The sequence below is a fragment of the Terrapene carolina genome, unplaced genomic scaffold (assembly GCF_002925995.2).
Source record: "Terrapene carolina triunguis isolate 2854851 unplaced genomic scaffold, T_m_triunguis-2.0 Scaffold66, whole genome shotgun sequence".
Classification (NCBI taxonomy): domain Eukaryota; kingdom Metazoa; phylum Chordata; order Testudines; family Emydidae; genus Terrapene; species Terrapene triunguis.
Genome location: NW_020664417.1, coordinates 71,388,105 through 71,404,931, shown reverse-complemented (window position 1 = coordinate 71,404,931; position 16,827 = coordinate 71,388,105). Strand labels below are relative to the sequence as shown.

General features: G+C 41.0%; 1 protein-coding gene across 1 annotated transcript in view; it reads right to left on the bottom strand.

The window, feature by feature from the left end:
- Positions 1-16,223, bottom strand: part of ADGRA3 (adhesion G protein-coupled receptor A3) — a 106,511-nt gene extending 90,288 nt beyond the window's left edge. Inside the window, exons 1-4 of the mRNA XM_026648007.2 lie at positions 15,757-16,223; positions 11,924-11,942; positions 10,169-10,193; positions 8,002-8,021 (exon numbers count right to left, since the gene is read on the bottom strand). Coding sequence (XP_026503792.1) covers positions 8,002-8,021; positions 10,169-10,193; positions 11,924-11,942; positions 15,757-15,977 — 285 coding nt within the window. The 5' untranslated portion in view covers positions 15,978-16,223. The remainder of the gene's footprint in view (positions 1-8,001; positions 8,022-10,168; positions 10,194-11,923; positions 11,943-15,756) is intronic.
- Between the last annotated feature and the right edge of the window lie 604 nt (positions 16,224-16,827).

Genomic DNA, 16,827 nt, shown 5'->3' with positions numbered 1-16,827 from the left:
GACTGGACTCGATGACCTCTCGAGGTCCCTTCCAGTCCTAGAATCTACGGATCTATGAACTATAAATGCACAATGAAATGTATCACTTTGTGATCAATAATTCTGCTAAATTATTAACTTAAAATATTAATGCTTTTAGAAGAAAAGTAATGTTTAAAATCTGCTAACTCACCAAATAAAAAATTAAAATATTTTTAGAAATATTGGTAAAACAGGTAATCAGCTCTCTTTACTCACCAAATCTCATTTTTGCTTCTTTTAAGCACAGTTCTATTCTAAAAAGTGACTCCATAAAAATCAACATTTTGTATTGCATGTGGATGTCAAGGATTTCCATAACACATTTACTCAATTTACAAATAGGAAAAGAAAAAGAAAAAAAACCATAAGCGCCAGGCTTGCAAACTCAGCCAGGCTTTGTTCTTTCCTTTTAATGTGACTCGTCACAAATAATAAAGTATCTGCCCACACTTATAACTGGGTAACTCCACTGGGCCTGCAATTATAACTTGGCTAACAATACATTTTCAACAGAATTAGCAAGAATAGAATCCGGCTCATTCTCCCATACTTGTGCTGACTTGGTAGTACTAGGCAAGAGTAGAATAGGCTGTTTCCACAATGCAAGGTAAAAGTAGTACAACTATAATTTGTTTCATGACAAAGCAATAGAAATTTAACTATTTTTCACTTTAGGAGATGACAATAAAATGTCTAGCACCAGGGGAAAAAATGTTATTCATACTGTTCAACTAATCTTAGCCATACTTAATAATTTAATTATATTAAAACATACTTGTAACAAAAATAGGAATTTAAAATTAAATTTTAACTCTGCTATTATAACTCTTATAGTGCAAGTGAGATATACAAGTAGCTTAAAAGCCTACATAAAAATACACACCTCAATACTGCTGCAAAAAGTTTCTGAACATGTTCATTTAATAAACATGCAAATAATTGAGGTAATGAGACTTTGGGCTCAGTAATGAATGATCCACTAAAACACAACTCAAGAGATCCAAATGGTGGAAAGCTGGAAAGGAAAAGGAGACTAAATCAGATCATCTCATGATGAGGAGATATACTCTGGGGGCTAGGAAGTCTGCCACCAGCAAAAAAAAAAAAAAAAAAAAAAAAATATTAAAATTACTATTTGATCTGTACAACCAAGAAAAATGTTTTCTGCTGAAAACAGTAAACATGCAAAAAGATAAATACTCTTTCTAAAGCTTATTTTGGAAAAGCTGTGATTTACACAAGGATATAAACCCAATATTTTCAGACTACTAGCATTTTGTCTTGTAATGAATTACTGTCAAAGGCAAAAAAGAGTAAATTAGTTACTGTGCAGAACATTTACAGTACTGGGTTACCTGTGGACCTTTTTTTCATATGAGAGAAAACCACCATAAGAGCCGTTATTACTGAATCTTTGCAACAACCCTCCAAAGGTAGGCGATATTTTTTTCTATCTTTTTTACAAATGGGGAAAATGAGACACTGGCCTTTTCTATACTGGAAGTTTGCAGCAGATAAACTGAATTGATTTTAAAATCCATCTAGTCAGAAAAAGTCCAAACTCTTAATGTAGACAAATTTAAGCAGCCCAAAACCTTGCTGATACTGATTTAGCTTGAATTAAACAAAATCAATAATACATAAAAAAAAACTACCTTAAAAGAACATTATTAATGTTGCGAAGTCAAGTATCCAGAAGTTAAGAAATACCAGAATCAAGGTTTCCTGTGCAACCTTAATTAGTCCCCTTGTGCATATGTATTATGATAATCTTTAATTACACGATCACATATCTTTTTCCACCGGCCGCCTGATTCAGTCAGTGTACAGGATTGACACTTAATGACCAACTATTCAATATTTTTGTTTTCTCTTTGCTGTTCAGTATGTGTTCCCATGCCTTATTTACTGCACACTATTCAAACCATTCTCTGAAGAATGAATTCATTTACAGTATGATCTCAAAATCCCACAAGGAAAGTACAGACTACAGACATGCTACAAATGTGTGAAGTAAGAACAGTGGAGATGAGCGAGCTAATTTATTTTTTTGTTTTTATTACTCCTTAAAACTAGAGCTTGGAGTTCAGGAGACTATTACATCAAATTATTTAGTCAGATGACCAAAGTAAATATGAAAAAGCCTTTCCTGTGGTTAATATTATTATTAAATCACATCTTAACAAACTAAGGGTCTGATCCTGCAAATCCTCACTCATCCAGGTAGAACCCTTGACTTCAGTGGAACTAAATTAATCCTGATTAAGGAATATTCAAGTGTGTAAAGGTTTGCAGGATCTTAATGTTTGCATACCTTAATCAGCAAAACAGCGTTATGCTGATTTTAAGTTTGAAGTGAAATATTTATTTCTTCAGTAGTTTGTGAAACAAAATTCCTATGCCAAAAACAGACCACTGGTCTACTTAGTTCAGTATCCTGTCTTTGGCAATGACCCTATCCCAATTTTTCAGGAAAAAAAAGCACCCTGCTTGCTGTTAAATATCATGTGTAGGGTAGAAAATGCTCCTCTCTGATCTCAGTTGCCTAGGATCCTACTTATGCCTTGAAGTAGTAGTATATTGATATGCGCTGCAACTTTTTAATCCACACCTACTTTCACTGCTTTCTTCATGCAAGTACCTAATCCATTAAAAAACAACAACAATCAAGTTCTTCTTTTCATTTTGCAATATTCTTTAAATGTTAAGCTACTGGAAAAAGATTAACTCAGGTCATGTCTTCAGTGAAGAAAAAAAAAAAGTGGTTTTTTTTTTAAGCACCGGATAACTAATGTGCATTAGCTATCCCACTGTAAAGTCCTATCAGAGACAAGCACTGTAGTTTTTATGGAAATTAGCTAGGTGAGGTCAACCGGGGGGGAGGGGGCACATATAGCATTGACCTTGCTTAACTAGCTCACAGTAAAAGCTACAGGTGGTTTGATATCATTAGGATTTTACAATGGGATAGCTAATATACAGTACTTTAGTCATCCTGTGGTAAAAATAGCACTCATACACACACACACACCCCTTTTTTGGCACAGCGAAGACAAAGCAACAGATTTGATCTAGCCCATTTGATGCATTTGAGTGGCCCATCTGACAAATTTAGATCTTACAGAATCTAAGCTTCCATTATATTAAAAGAGTTTAGACCTCATGACTGCAAAGATAACCTTTCAAATGTGAACAAAGGGCAGACAGCCTGAAAAGAGAGGTATGAACTTATCTGTTCTTTATTAATGGGGCATGAAATCTAGTTACACTTTTTAAAATGTTGGCTTTAACTATTTAATTGCTTATTTTAATGGATGGAATGGAGGCGTAGTACAAATTGGGAATTACTATAGGGAAAACAGACAGGACAATGAAAGAGAAGCAAAGCTTTGTTATTTAACAAAGCACAGAAATTCGAGTAGTAACAAGTACAAGTATTCTAAACAATTACACAGAAAATAAAATCATAACACGCATTCTAGACCTTAGACTTAATTAACAAAATACTCTCATGTCTTCTAGTGTATCACTCATCCAAAATCCTTGCAACACTTAGAGCCAGGTTGCCTGTGACCTTCATTTCATGAGACAAGCACACTATCAGTTTGCCTCTTGGTGAAGGATCCCATGAGTTTCTTTGCACCCCAAGATATACCATAACAATCCTTTGTCTCCTATTCATAGGACACACACACACACGGGCTGTTTGTTTCACCCTGTAAGTTTCCTCTTGTGCAGATTTCACAATCTTTCATTCTGCTCTAGCTCTGGATACAAATAGGGAGACATTGCAGGGCATAGGATACACAACACACAAATTACCAGACAGGGAGATAAGCATCTGTTACATCCTGACTGAAAGAAATATTTCCGAGGTATGTCATCTCCTGGTTAACTGTCTTAACTCCAAGACCTTAAGAACCTAATTTTCAGTATAGATACATAACTCCTTAAATATCATCCATACACACATTCTGCAATATTTATAACATCCAGTGGGCTACTGGTTCTTGGTAAAGACTTCACATGACAGCCTTCAATGAACGATTAGGCATATATCTGACACAGGGGATCTTTGTGAAAACCCTATGCACTCCCTATGCCCTCTAACAGTTGGCACCAAGTGCCCCTTGGACACAGCTTCCGTAGTGGAACAAAGGCAGTATGTACCTAAATACTCTGTTTTCAGACAACAATTAAAAATTGAATATGACCCTCTACAATATAAAAATTTGACATTTTTGTTGTAAGTGGGGGGAAAAAATTCAGCATTGATTCCACTCCTCAATTTTTAATTAACCTGAAATCAACATGGCTGGTTTGTTTAAAATCCTTGCCCTATATATAATAGAGTATGTAGTTGTGTCTATGAAGTACAAAGCATGTGTTCAAGTAATTTCACTATTTATTACAAAGAAAACTTTAAAGTTTTACTGAAAATAAATTTTTAAAAGGTTATAATAGCCACAAGAATTCAGCCATCATTTACATAGATAGCTAAGAAGTTGAAGGAAGTCAATACTGTATGTATTGATTTAACTGCAATTTTTTTTGAGAGACAGAGAGAGCAAACACACACAAAAACTATGTTAAAAGAATACTAAGTTTGCAAAGTCAAGCACTCAAAGGTTAAGAAATGCCAGAATTAAGACTGCCTGTGCAAACTTAATTTTGGCCCCTTGTGTATATGCATTATGATACAGTGTCTTCAGAACCATGGGTAGTCACACAGATGAGCCCATCTAATCAAAATGCCAAAACTTCACTTTAGAAAGCAACAGTGGTGAATAGTTCTTAGGCCCTTTGAATTTTTATCAAGTTTTGGTATTTTTTTCCCCAATACATTTTCCCTAGGAAAGTTCTGAAATTTCATTTGTTTAAATTTTTCCTTGGCAGTCCAACCATCCATTGTTGATATTCATCTCAAAAAAGATATACTGGCACTAGAAAAGGTTCAGAAAAGGGCAACTAAAATGATTAGGGGTTTGGAACGGGTCCCATATGAGGAGAGATTAAAGAGGCTAGGACTCTTCAGCTTGGAAAAGAGGAGACTAAGGGGGGATATGATAGAGGTATATAAAATCATGAGTGATGTGGAGAAAGTGGATAAGGAAAAGTTATTTACTTATTCCCATAATATAAGAACTAGGGATCACCAAATGAAATTAATAGGCAGCAGGTTTAAAACAAATACAAGGAAGTTCTTCTTCACGCAGCGCACAGTCAACTTGTGGAACTCCTTGCCTGAGGAGGTTGTGAAGGCTCGGACTATAACAGCGTTTAAAAAGAGAACTGGATAAATTCTTGGTGGTTAAGTCCATTAATGGCTATTAGCCAGGATGGGTAAGGAATGGTGTCCCTAGCCTCTGTTTGTCAGAGGATGGAGATGGATGGCAGGAGAGAGATCACTTGATCATTGCCTGTTAGGTCCACTCCCTCTGGGGCACCTGGCATTGGCCACTGTCAGTAGAAAGGATACTGGGCTAGATGGACCTTTGGTCTGACCCGGTACGGCCGTTCTTATGTTCTATGTTCTTCAACAAAATTGTGTATCTGAACAAAATGTCAAAGAATATCTCCTGAGTAGATCTTGCAAAATGCATAGCTTGGAAAAAAACCTGTATTTCAGGTAACTTTAGGCAGTTAATTGTTATAGGTGGAAATTAATGCATAAACAGCTGCAAATGGAGGAACTTTGTCGCACCTCCTCTTGCATAAGAGGGAAGGTTTTTGACAAGGGTGAAGTTTGTTCCTTGTTCTCAGTTCCTTATTTTAGTATGGAATAGCGTACCATATTGTAGTACCCACTCCTTATATGTAGTTCGCAATTCCTTACTCAAAGGCCAACATTATTTTAAAAAATTTCAATGCAAGATTAAATTTGTAGAAATGTCATCAAATGTATGTGATAAGTAATTAGAAATTTAGATTTTTATTTATTAATTAAATCAAGTAAGGAACTGGGGGTGGACTGACTTCACATGATGAAATAACTCTAGGGTCACCCAAACTGACACATCCCCACAACCGTTAGCCTGTTTTTAAGGAGCTGGAATATGCCACTCATGACTCAAAGCTTTGTTCCTACATAATATGCTGCCATATGCCACTCACACTTTGTATATCGAGTTTGAATAAGGAGCTGGGTTTTGACTGACTATATGTGATAAAATGTGTCTCGGGTCACCACAACGGTTATGACCCCATGAGCATCCGACTGTTCTGAAGGAAACAGAACATGCCACTTTGCCACCTGAAGGTTTGTTCTTGAGCAAAATGCTGCAAAATGTCACATCCCTACCCCCTTCCACATGGTACATAGAATATGAATAAGGAAATGGGTTTTGACTGGCTGTATGTGAAAAAATAAGTCTTGGGTCACCTCAAGTGACAAATCCCTGTGACCATCAGACTGTTCTGAAGGGAGGGGGACATGCTACTTGCTAACCCAAAGTGGGTGGAGCTTCACTAGATGGCAGCATATTACTCAAGAACAAAGCTTCGGGTCAGCAAGTGACATGTCCCAGCTCCTTCAGGACTTCAGGCTTAGCAAGCAATCAGATGATGCCCCAAGGGGAGAAGGAATTATAACCATTTGCTCTATTTATAAAGCTCAAGAGCCCTTTTCCTGCAAATGATTTATCTTATGATAAAAATGACCTTTTACTTTGGAAACAGGAGGAACTCATACCGCAGAGATGGAAGGGCCATTCAAATGTCCAGGTGGATAGATTAGATAAGTGCCTGCCAGCTGTTTAATGGATTAGATATAGTTGAGCATGATTATATTTAGGAGTTAGACAAAATTACAGTTGTGATATTAAACTCACTGAAGTCTCCATTTGTGCATGTGTAACTTTATGTGAAAATTCAAACAAGAGTTCTGTGCTTCAAGCTCTAACATTTGCACATGCACATATTAGTACTCAAAAGTTCACACCCAAGTATTTAAATATGGAAAGTTGCGAGCAGACCAGTGAAGAAACTTTTTGAAAATATGGTTCTTTTTTTAAAGGAATTACATGCACCTCTCTTTGTTTAGATTCTTTCTGGTAAACTTACTAATGTAAAACCAATGAACTCTAGTCTGCAGCTGGACAAACAATACACCATGGGAGTTTCACAGACTCATCTTAATTAGGCTGTGAAATTAATTCCCTGTTAACCAGATATATGTTAATATCCCACAAACTAAGCATGCTCATTTTGAGTTTTGAATTTAAGGAGCTCTAAAACATACAAACCAAGCCAATCATAGGATCAGTCTTCAGATATGTAACTGAGCTCCAGTGTACTGACTACTATTTAAACATAAAAGTAATGGTCCATGCCCCCCCTCATAACTTACAGACTAAGCCCCAACCCTTTTTCTGATTATAATGTGGGACTTCAATGGGGCTTTGTGACCAAGAAGTCAATTACGGGATCAGGGCCTAACTCAAACACTACTTCTTTATTATAGGTGGAGCAGACTTCCTTAACTATGGGAAAAACTACCACTTTCCATCATAAGACCACATATTTAGTTACTTATAACTTCCAAACTAACTGGTCAGACTGAAATTTTCTATGCCAGGTGACTACCTCAGGCTGGTTTTTTAATGTAAGGTTTAAGGTAAAATTGTGCAGCAGTTTCTGAGAACATTCTGAAGAAAACCCATTCTTTTGCCTTTGTTAAAGTCTTATAAACATTTCGCTGAGAAGCTGTAAGGCCCCCATGTTTGAGCTTGACTTGATATCTGACAGAGGGTCAGGAGGTTGGGGATGGGAATTAACCTAGTTTCAAGGATGTACCTTTTACCATCCCAGTTAAAAAATCATCCAGATTGGACCAAGCTATAAGCCTCTGAAAATCAGAGGTCTCACATGTTCAGTAGAGATTTGTGAGAGGCTAGAAGCATTATCCAAATAATCCATCTACACCAAGCATGTTTCTTCCCTGTAACTGTTCCTCTCAACAGCCACTGTGGCATGGGGCACCAGAAATGAGAGCCCAGAGACTGCCTCTCCTGTGCTCCTAATGCATTTTCTGCCTCCCCAAATGCTGGTGCCCAGGCAGCATGGATGAAGAGGGAGATAAGAGGCAGAAGAGCAGACATGAGCAGGAACTGGTAGGGAAGTGGGAATAGAAGGGAGGGTCAGGAGCAGGAGAGTTTATAACCACTCAAGCTGAACCCTCTCCAGAAGCTGGAAATGAACCCAGTATTCCTGAGTCTCAACATTCCTCTACTGTGTCAGTAAGACCAGCCATGAAACCCACTGGCAAAGCATGCCTAATCCCTCTCTTGTGTGTAGTACACACAGGGTATGCCTACAAAGCAATTTAAGCCACAGTCTGAGCCCAGGCTCAAGCCAAACACCCTTTGCTTTCACATAGAAAATGTGCTAACCTAGGGCTCAGATGCAGAGACCCAGGACCCTGCAAGGTCTGAGCCCATGTTAAACTGGGACCTAGGGTCTGAGCCCTATTGCTTTCCTGTGTGCATGCGGCCCCAGGCTGACTCAGGTCCCAGAAGTCCTTCAGATTTATCCCAGAGTTCCTGCTCCCAGACGACCAGCACTGCAGGCAGACAGCACAGTGGCCAGAAGTGTCATTACTGCCTGGTTGAGTGCGCTCCCTATTCCTGTTCCTCTCATGGCTATGGCTCCTCCTCGCTGCTGAGTGAAGCTAGCCCAGAGCATGGAGCCAAGAGGGAGGCAGCTCCCAGCCGCCAAGATGTTGGGGGTCATCCCTCCACCAGCTAGGAGCTCTCCTGCTTCCCCTCCCTGCAGGGCAGCTGCTTGGTCCCCGCTCCGCTCTCTGGCCCTTGCTACCAGGCACCCTCTGCCATTCCTGGGGCTACATTATAAAAAGATAAGGGATCCGGGGGTGCTGCACCCCAACCAGTGGGTCCGGCTTCTAGGCAGTCGGGCCCGGGGCTCCGCTGACCGGCAGCCGCTGGAGGTAAGTCCGCCCCCAACCCTGTTCCTGCACCCCAAACCCCTCATCCCCGGCCCAGAGCCTATACCCCCAGCCCAGAGCCCTGACCCCCGCCCACACCCCAACCCCCTGCCCCAGCCCAGAGCCCCTCCCACACCCTGAACTGCTTATTCCCCACTCCACCCCACACCCTAACCCTCTGCCCCAGCCCTGAGCCCCTCCCACACCCCAAACCCCTCTTCCCCAGCTCCGCTGGATCACTGGCATCAACAATTTTCTTCAACTGGGTCCCCAGAAAAAAAGTGTGAAAATCACTGATCTAGATTACAGTTTGTGGCTTTACTGTAATTTGAGTTAACTGGTAACCAACTGGAGTTAACCAGCACCTTTCTAAATGCTAATCCAGACACTCAACTCAAGTTACAATAAGGCCATAAACTAGTTTAGACATACCCTTTCTTCTCTCCTGGACTTTTTTCTGCTCTCCAGATTATCTTTTTAAGAGGGAAGTGCAAAATTGAAAAAAGAGAAACCAGATTTGTTTTATAGCCATCAGTTTAAAACATGTAGCTAGGCAGTTTTCTTTCTAGACTCCAACTAAAAATTTAAACTTAAATATTCCTGAAAAAAACCCATTATGAACTAAGAAAGACTGTACCATTGTTTACTACCCTTTGGAATTGTCACAAGAGAAAGAATGGATGTCAGTGCAACTGATTAGTTGAATGAATTTGCCAACCCTGCCAACATCTGCAACAGCTACCACCAGTCTAAGGAGAAGGAAGAAATATTAAAGAGCCTGATCAATAGCCACAAACAGACTTCATCTAAAAGTTCTTGGAGTTTTCCTTCCTTCAATCTCCCCTCCATTTTTTGCCTGCCTTGTCCCCAAGTCAACTGTAGTAAATGGTTTCAAGAGAAAAGTTTATTAATTGAATTGTGACAAGTTACACACTATGCTTTTGTACAGTTCACTACTCTAATTCAGGACTAACTTCTCTGAATATGTTGAGAACTGCATACAAATGTCCTATTATGAGGATTATTTCTCATTCTGTTGTCAAAACTGGGAGTTATCAAGAATATTAAGCTCTCAGTATAAACCAAGTATACTACTTTCATATCAATCAGTGATTGTAAAGTTCATACAGTAAAAAGAGTTTAGAGTAAATTAAAAGCTACTATGCAGCTTTTTCATCCAGTTAAAATGAAGCCCATCTACATGACAGTGACCAATTTTCAAATCACTTATCTCTCTGGCAATCCCCTAATCCAGGGGTTTTCAACCTTTTTCTTTTTGAGCCCCCCCGCCACCCTCCATGCTACAAAAATTCCCTGCCCCACCTGTACCACATCTACTGTTTTTCTCCACATTCAGTAGATTAAAAGCCAGGTCTGGCATTAGTGGATAGCAAGCAGGGCAATCGCGGGCCTGACACCACAGGTGGCTCTGCGAAGCTAAATTGCTCGGGCTTTGATTTCAACCCTGGGTGGCAGGGGTCAGGCTTCAGCTATCTTCCCTGGGCCCCAGCAAGCCGCCCCTGCTCTCTGGTCTATTTTGGCAGAGCCCCTGAAACCTGCTTGTGGGTCCTCAGGGGGCCCTACACCTTCCCTTAAACCCCCAAGCCAGTTTTTGTGGTTTTAAAAACACTTAACTTTTTTTAAAAAATCCTTCATCCTCTCTTGCTATGTGAAAGACCCACACAAACAGGAAGAAAAAGCAATTGACTATACTGAGAAAACAGTGAAACGACTAACAAGACACAAACAGTTCTCAAATGCACAAAGCACAGAAACTGAAAAGAATGAAAAAAAAATTCTCTAATCTGTTAGTGATCTTACTTTTCTTCACAACAAGTATAAAGTTTCAAAGAGAACTATTACTTTAAAATGTACTATTTTTTCCCTCTAAGTTAATCTTGAAAACAGCAAGGAAGAGGTTATTTTCTCTAATTTACCATTGCTTTTTATGACAAAAAGTTAGATTATATAACACATGCAAACACACTTTCACAGGTTCTGCTGAGTTGACATGCTCCTTATTCTAAGCCCATTTGGACGTGATGCCTTAGCCCTGTTGCTTGATAACTGAAGATAAGAATTATAAACCCAGTAAATTCTGAACATAAGTAAGAGAGTGGGAAACAAATAAAACAAGAGCTATGCATACCAAAGCAGTGCCTGTTTCCAGATTTTTTTTTTAACTGTTTACTGATTCTCAGACACTATAATCATCAGGGTACAACAGCTGAGCTTATAGTTCTACCCAACCATAACAAAGAAAAAGATATGGTGTGCACCCCACTTTTTCTCTTATTTTTGGCCGTCATGTTTCTACAAAGAACGATTTTTTTTCTGCTGTATTTTATTTTGAAGGTAACAGGAATGTCAAGTTATATTTTCTGGTTTTGCTGGAGAACTCGAAGATTTTTAAGGATGTGGTATATAATAAATAATGAATAGGATAGAGAAGGTAGAATTACTATAAATATTTGATCTTTCCCATAATAGGAGTAAGGGGAAATTCAAAGAAACTGAAAAGCAGCAAGTTTAACACACATAGAAAGGAAGTACTTTTTCTATACAGCACACGCTTAGCCTGTGGAATGCCATATATCACGGAGGCAAAGAGCTTAGCATGATTCAAAGAAGGATTGGCTATACAGATAAGAACAGAGATAGAATAGCAAAGATTAAAAAAACAAGCAAAATTAATAAATCAAGAGTCTGGAAGAGATAAATCCACATGCTTCAAGACATAAACCAGCTCCTAACTAGTGGGGTTGGAAAGAAACTCTCTTTGTGGGTAGGTTACTCCATAACTCTCGACTTGTGTACTTTCCTCTGACAGTATCTGGTAGTGGCTAAAACAGAATACTGAACTAGACGGACCACTGATCTAATCCAGTCTGGCAAATCCTATGTTCCTAAAATATTGCTTCCTCTCTCACTGGCTTGGTGCATCTGATGTCATAATCCTACCAGGTTACCTGTCATAATCCTGCTTTTCCTGGAAGACTTGACAGAATAGACTTCAATTTCTAATAAAAAATGTAAAGCTCTTTTCAGGCCTTATATTAAACATGATTAGGCTTGGAAGTGTTAGATTTTATCAGTAAATGTTGGTAAACACCAGTTTCGTCATATGCACCCAATCTGATGGAAATATTTTTTCATCGATAATAAAAATTTACAGATAGGCAAAGTAAAAAAAAAGGTTCCATGAGAAATTAGATGCGGTCATTAAATAATTAGTCTGACAATCCCATAATTTCCTGCAACTGTGAATATTTTAAACTTTTATTTGTATCAATTTAAATTAACATTGATATTATCCATCAAAATCATAAAAAAATAAAAACTGATTTCTGCCAAGCCTATACATAATAAAGAAGTGAAAAATCTTCCTACCCCCTTTTTGCAAGTCACTTCTCAGTAGAATTAAAGTTTACAGAATAATACAAGTTCTCTTGCATCTAGATTCCTGTGGGATTTTTTCAGTAAGAGAATCAATGAACAGTTTTGTCCCAAATCACAAGGAGGAACCTTCCATTAAGTTTTCCCCTATCCACCCAATGAACCATTAAGTGGTATGTTAGCTTCAAAATATGCTATTTGCCAGCAAAATATGTTCAAGTCCTAAGCAATTACTAATCAAACGTGATAATGTTGCAGGTGAGGGTTCTATGGCACAATTTCCAGCATCCATGGTGCTTAACAATGTACTTCAGAAGCCTTCAGTACCTTTATTATCTAAAACATTCTTCATGTTCACAATTGGTAAACTCAATAAAGGAACAGACCTCTCAAAAGATATGGTGGGTCATAAATGACAAACACAATGATCTATATCTTTCAAGAAGTATATTCCATAACAGAATATGGTGGCAACTGTCTTATAGAAAATGTGTTGAATTTAAAAACAAGTCTAAGATTTTTAAATATTTATCTTTTCCAGCTTCAGAGCACTATTACACATTAGTCCTCACAACATATTTGTGTAGTAGATAATATCCTCATTTTAGAAATAGACAAGTTATGGAAAGCCAATTTTTTCCTTACACTTTATCTATTTAAAGATAATGTGATAAAAAATGCAATGTACAAAGACTAGGGTATACATGAAATAGAGGGAAAATATAATGAGAGAGGAAAAGCAACTTTCAACAGGAATTATAAACCTCAATCCAGTTAAAAACAAAAGCAATTTACAAACTTTTCTATTTACATACATTGCCTAATGAAGAAATTCTGCACCATAAAATGAATCAAGTAATTCTTCTGAACTGTGTGTGTGTATTCCATCAGTTCGACGATTATGTTTTCATGCTCCTTTTTCTCTCTTCTGAACTACTTAAGGTCCTAAAACTGTGATAGTAGTAAACAGTACTTGAAAATTTACCTGACATCTATTTGCCAGAGGTAGATATGAAAGAGAGAAATATGTCCACCCTCAAGTCCTGGAGTAGTAACTTGGCGAGAAGCCCGACCCCTTCTCAATGCGAGCAGATGGATCTGAGGATCTCTGCCATGGTGCTGTACCTGGGTCCTGCTTGGAACTATTTTTCACATCTGTCTCTGCTTAGTAGGTGCTGGATGAATGTGTAGCTCCAGTAGCCTCTAGCTGCTGGAAAGGAGAAGTACTGTTTTGTTTCTTCTCTACCTTCCACCCCAGAGCTTCCTGGGGGTTTCCAATACTTTCCACCTTCCCATCCTCCCACTTTTTTGTTTGTTTCCTTCCTTCCTTCTCCCTTTTCCCATAGTTGTAGTTCATGCCTCTGCTGCTGATAGCTTTCCAGAAGCAGTAACAGTGTGACATTGACAGCATACTTAAAAATGTCACTGCTGTCCACCCTGTTCTGAATAACAGAGGTGAAACTGACCAGATTCCTGTTAGTTTCATGCTCCTACTACTGGGCAAAGCTATGAGTGTTGGTACTGAAGTGGTCTATCCGCACTCAGAGGAAAATACATTACATTCATTTTTTTAAATTAAAAGTTAAATTCTGCAGAATCTGATGGTTTAGGACTCCACGTTTGCTAGGAAAGATTTCCACTTGCCACTGGAGAGTAGATTTTTCAAAGTTCTAGCAGAAGATGTAACTACCAGTATATCAATTTCCAACTATATTTTCATGGACTTCTTGATATCACATCCATTTTTAGCTTACTCACATAATGCAACATGAGGCTTGCAGGGACACACATCCTTTTGCTACAGCAAATCCGACTTGCCTTGGAATGAGACCATTTCCCCTAATCTCCAAGGGCTATGCTTCAAACACAAGAACGATCTACGCCCTAATGCTACAGACACTTACAAATGTGAGTTGTCCACCTGACATCAGTGAGACTACTTCACATGCACAGAGCACATGAAAGTGTATGCGGGGCCTTACATTCTAGTAATTCCAAAACCATGTTATCCTATCCAAGCTACAACAGCTGCAGATTCAGAGCTTCCAGGCAACAGTATCCTGGCGTAGATGGATTTTATTAAGACCTCAAGGAAACCAGAGTGATAAAAATGGTTGGTTTTTTTCGTTTTTTTTTTTAAACTGGCTTAATATTAGGCCATCCATTTTCATTTAAATTCTACTGTTAAAAAAATGTAAGCATGTAGTGCCATCTACTTGTGAAACTTCTAGCAGACTTGTTTATATTTAGGATAAATCTGAAGTTGTGGGCCTTCAAGTTTTGTTTTGTTTTTTGTTCAAAGTTGAATAAAATACTTAGCACTCCGTGCTTTTTCTCCAACAATCTCAAATACAATAACTGACATTTTTTAGGCTATGCTTTTTCATTGGCTGTAAATCTCGGTTAAATTAAAAAAATCAAGCCAAGTATGAAAAGAACACACACTAATAGTATTAAACATGTTTTATTTAGCATGCACACTACAACTTAAAAAAAACAACCCCATGTTAAATGACTTAATACAAGGTACTAGCAGTAATCTTTAAACTAACACCCAAAGCAAATATCTAATTCTTGTTCTAGCAAAAAAGATAAAACACAGGAATTTTGTTCCTGGTATTAAACTCTAGCACTGAAAACATTAGGAAGTCTTCTGCACATCTTCCACCACAGAAACAAGTTCTCAACTAGAACTACCGGAATGGGGATTAATAAGCACCCAAGTGTGAGTACACCCTCTTTCAGGAAGCCTTCCCAGCATATTTGTCTAGTTAGTAGCTGGCCCTTTAAATTTGTGAGGGCAGGACACCCAACTGCAGCCCAGCCCCTAAGTGCTAGTTCACATCCAGTTCTCTAGTCTAGACTGTCTCCACACTCCCTCCTAGCTGGTGAGTAAGATTAGCCTGTTTTCCTTTTGATTTATTCCTGAGATGATGATACATCCCAGGAGAGATGTTCTACTCTTGTAAACTCCATAACCTACATTAGCTCTAGGTTTCTATTTTCCTTAAAAACAACCACCAGCGCCAGGAAACTAAACAAGCGCATACATATTAGAAATAAAATAGACAACAAAGCCTGGAGGGATCCCAAAACAAAAGGTGCCCCTCTGCACCACCTCCCAAGTGGGCGTGTTTTCCTGGCCCCAGGCACCGTCCGCTACTTGCTCGGTGGGGCTGGGGGCAATGGCTGGGCAGGAGCAGACTCGCCTTTGGCCACTTCTCCCCGCACACGTTGCACTAAGGCCGATGGCAGGAGCCTAACGCGGTACTAGGCAGGGCAGCCCCGTCCCAGCGCAGCCCTGCAGACGGAGGCGGGCCCAAGTCCCGCAGGCAGGAGCTGCCTGGAGCGGGGTGCGCCTACCCGGAGGGGACCCGTCCCGCCCCCCCGGTACTTACAGGGTGACCGTCCTGTTGGGCAGCGCGTCGGGCGGCAGGACTCGGACGAGCTCCAGGCTGCTGCAGACCATCTTCCCCTCGGCCGGGGACCTGCCGGGGCTCCTGGGGCGGCCGTCTTGTTTGCATCCCGGCGGCAGCGAGGCACCGGCGCCGCCGAGCAAGGCGAGGAAGAGCAGCGCAGGCAGCAGCCGGGACGAGAGGCAGCGGCCCGGGCGCGGCATGGCGGGGAGCGCAGCGCCAGTTCGGGGACTCCGAAGGCGCCGCGGGAGGAGGAGGAGTCTCCGGGCCGGGAGTCGCTGTTCCCCGCGGCCTAGAGAGGCCGTGAGCGCCCCGGGGGCGGGACCGGAGGCGGCGTTTGTGTTGCTAATGCCGCCGCCATGTGCTGCTGAAAGGTGGCAAGCTGGAGCCGCGGCCGCCGCTTCCCCTCCTCGCTTTGCGGGGTGCGGAGCAGGCTTCGGGCAGCTCCCACCGCGCCAGGGCCAGAGCGGGAGTTACAGCGCCGCCCTCAGCCGACGCCGCTGCAGCCCAACGGTCCAGCAGCACTGTTCCGCTCTCGCGGCCAACGCGCAGGCGCGCTTGCTAGTTGGAAGCCGCGAGCGCTCCCTGCGTTGGGAGCCGCGGCGGGGGGGGAGTGGCGCTGCAGCGCCAGCGGAGGCGACGGGAAGCGAGTGGCCAGGGCAGGAGCTGAGGGGTCGCTGGCAGCTGGAGGCGCCGGCGTTGACCCGGCGGGTTTGTGGTTCGGAGCGGTGGCCCGGGTGGGCACCCAGGCCATCGTGCCAGCGCCTTCCCGGTGTATGCTGCCTCTCTGCCCTTGCTGACCAGCGCAGCCCCTCAGAGCCCTCTGCTGGGGAACACCATTGCCTCGGAGCAAAGGGAGCGGGACTCGCCCGAGATCAGCTGCACGCAGTGCGGGGCAGAGTTAAGGGGGGGGATCCCAGCGTTGTGACTCCCAATCCTGTGTTCCAGCGCAAAGACTTCCTACCCAGTATCAGAGGGGTAGCCATGTTAGTCTGAATCTGTAAAAAGCAACAGAGGGTCCTGTGGCACCTTTGAGACTAACAGAAGTATTGG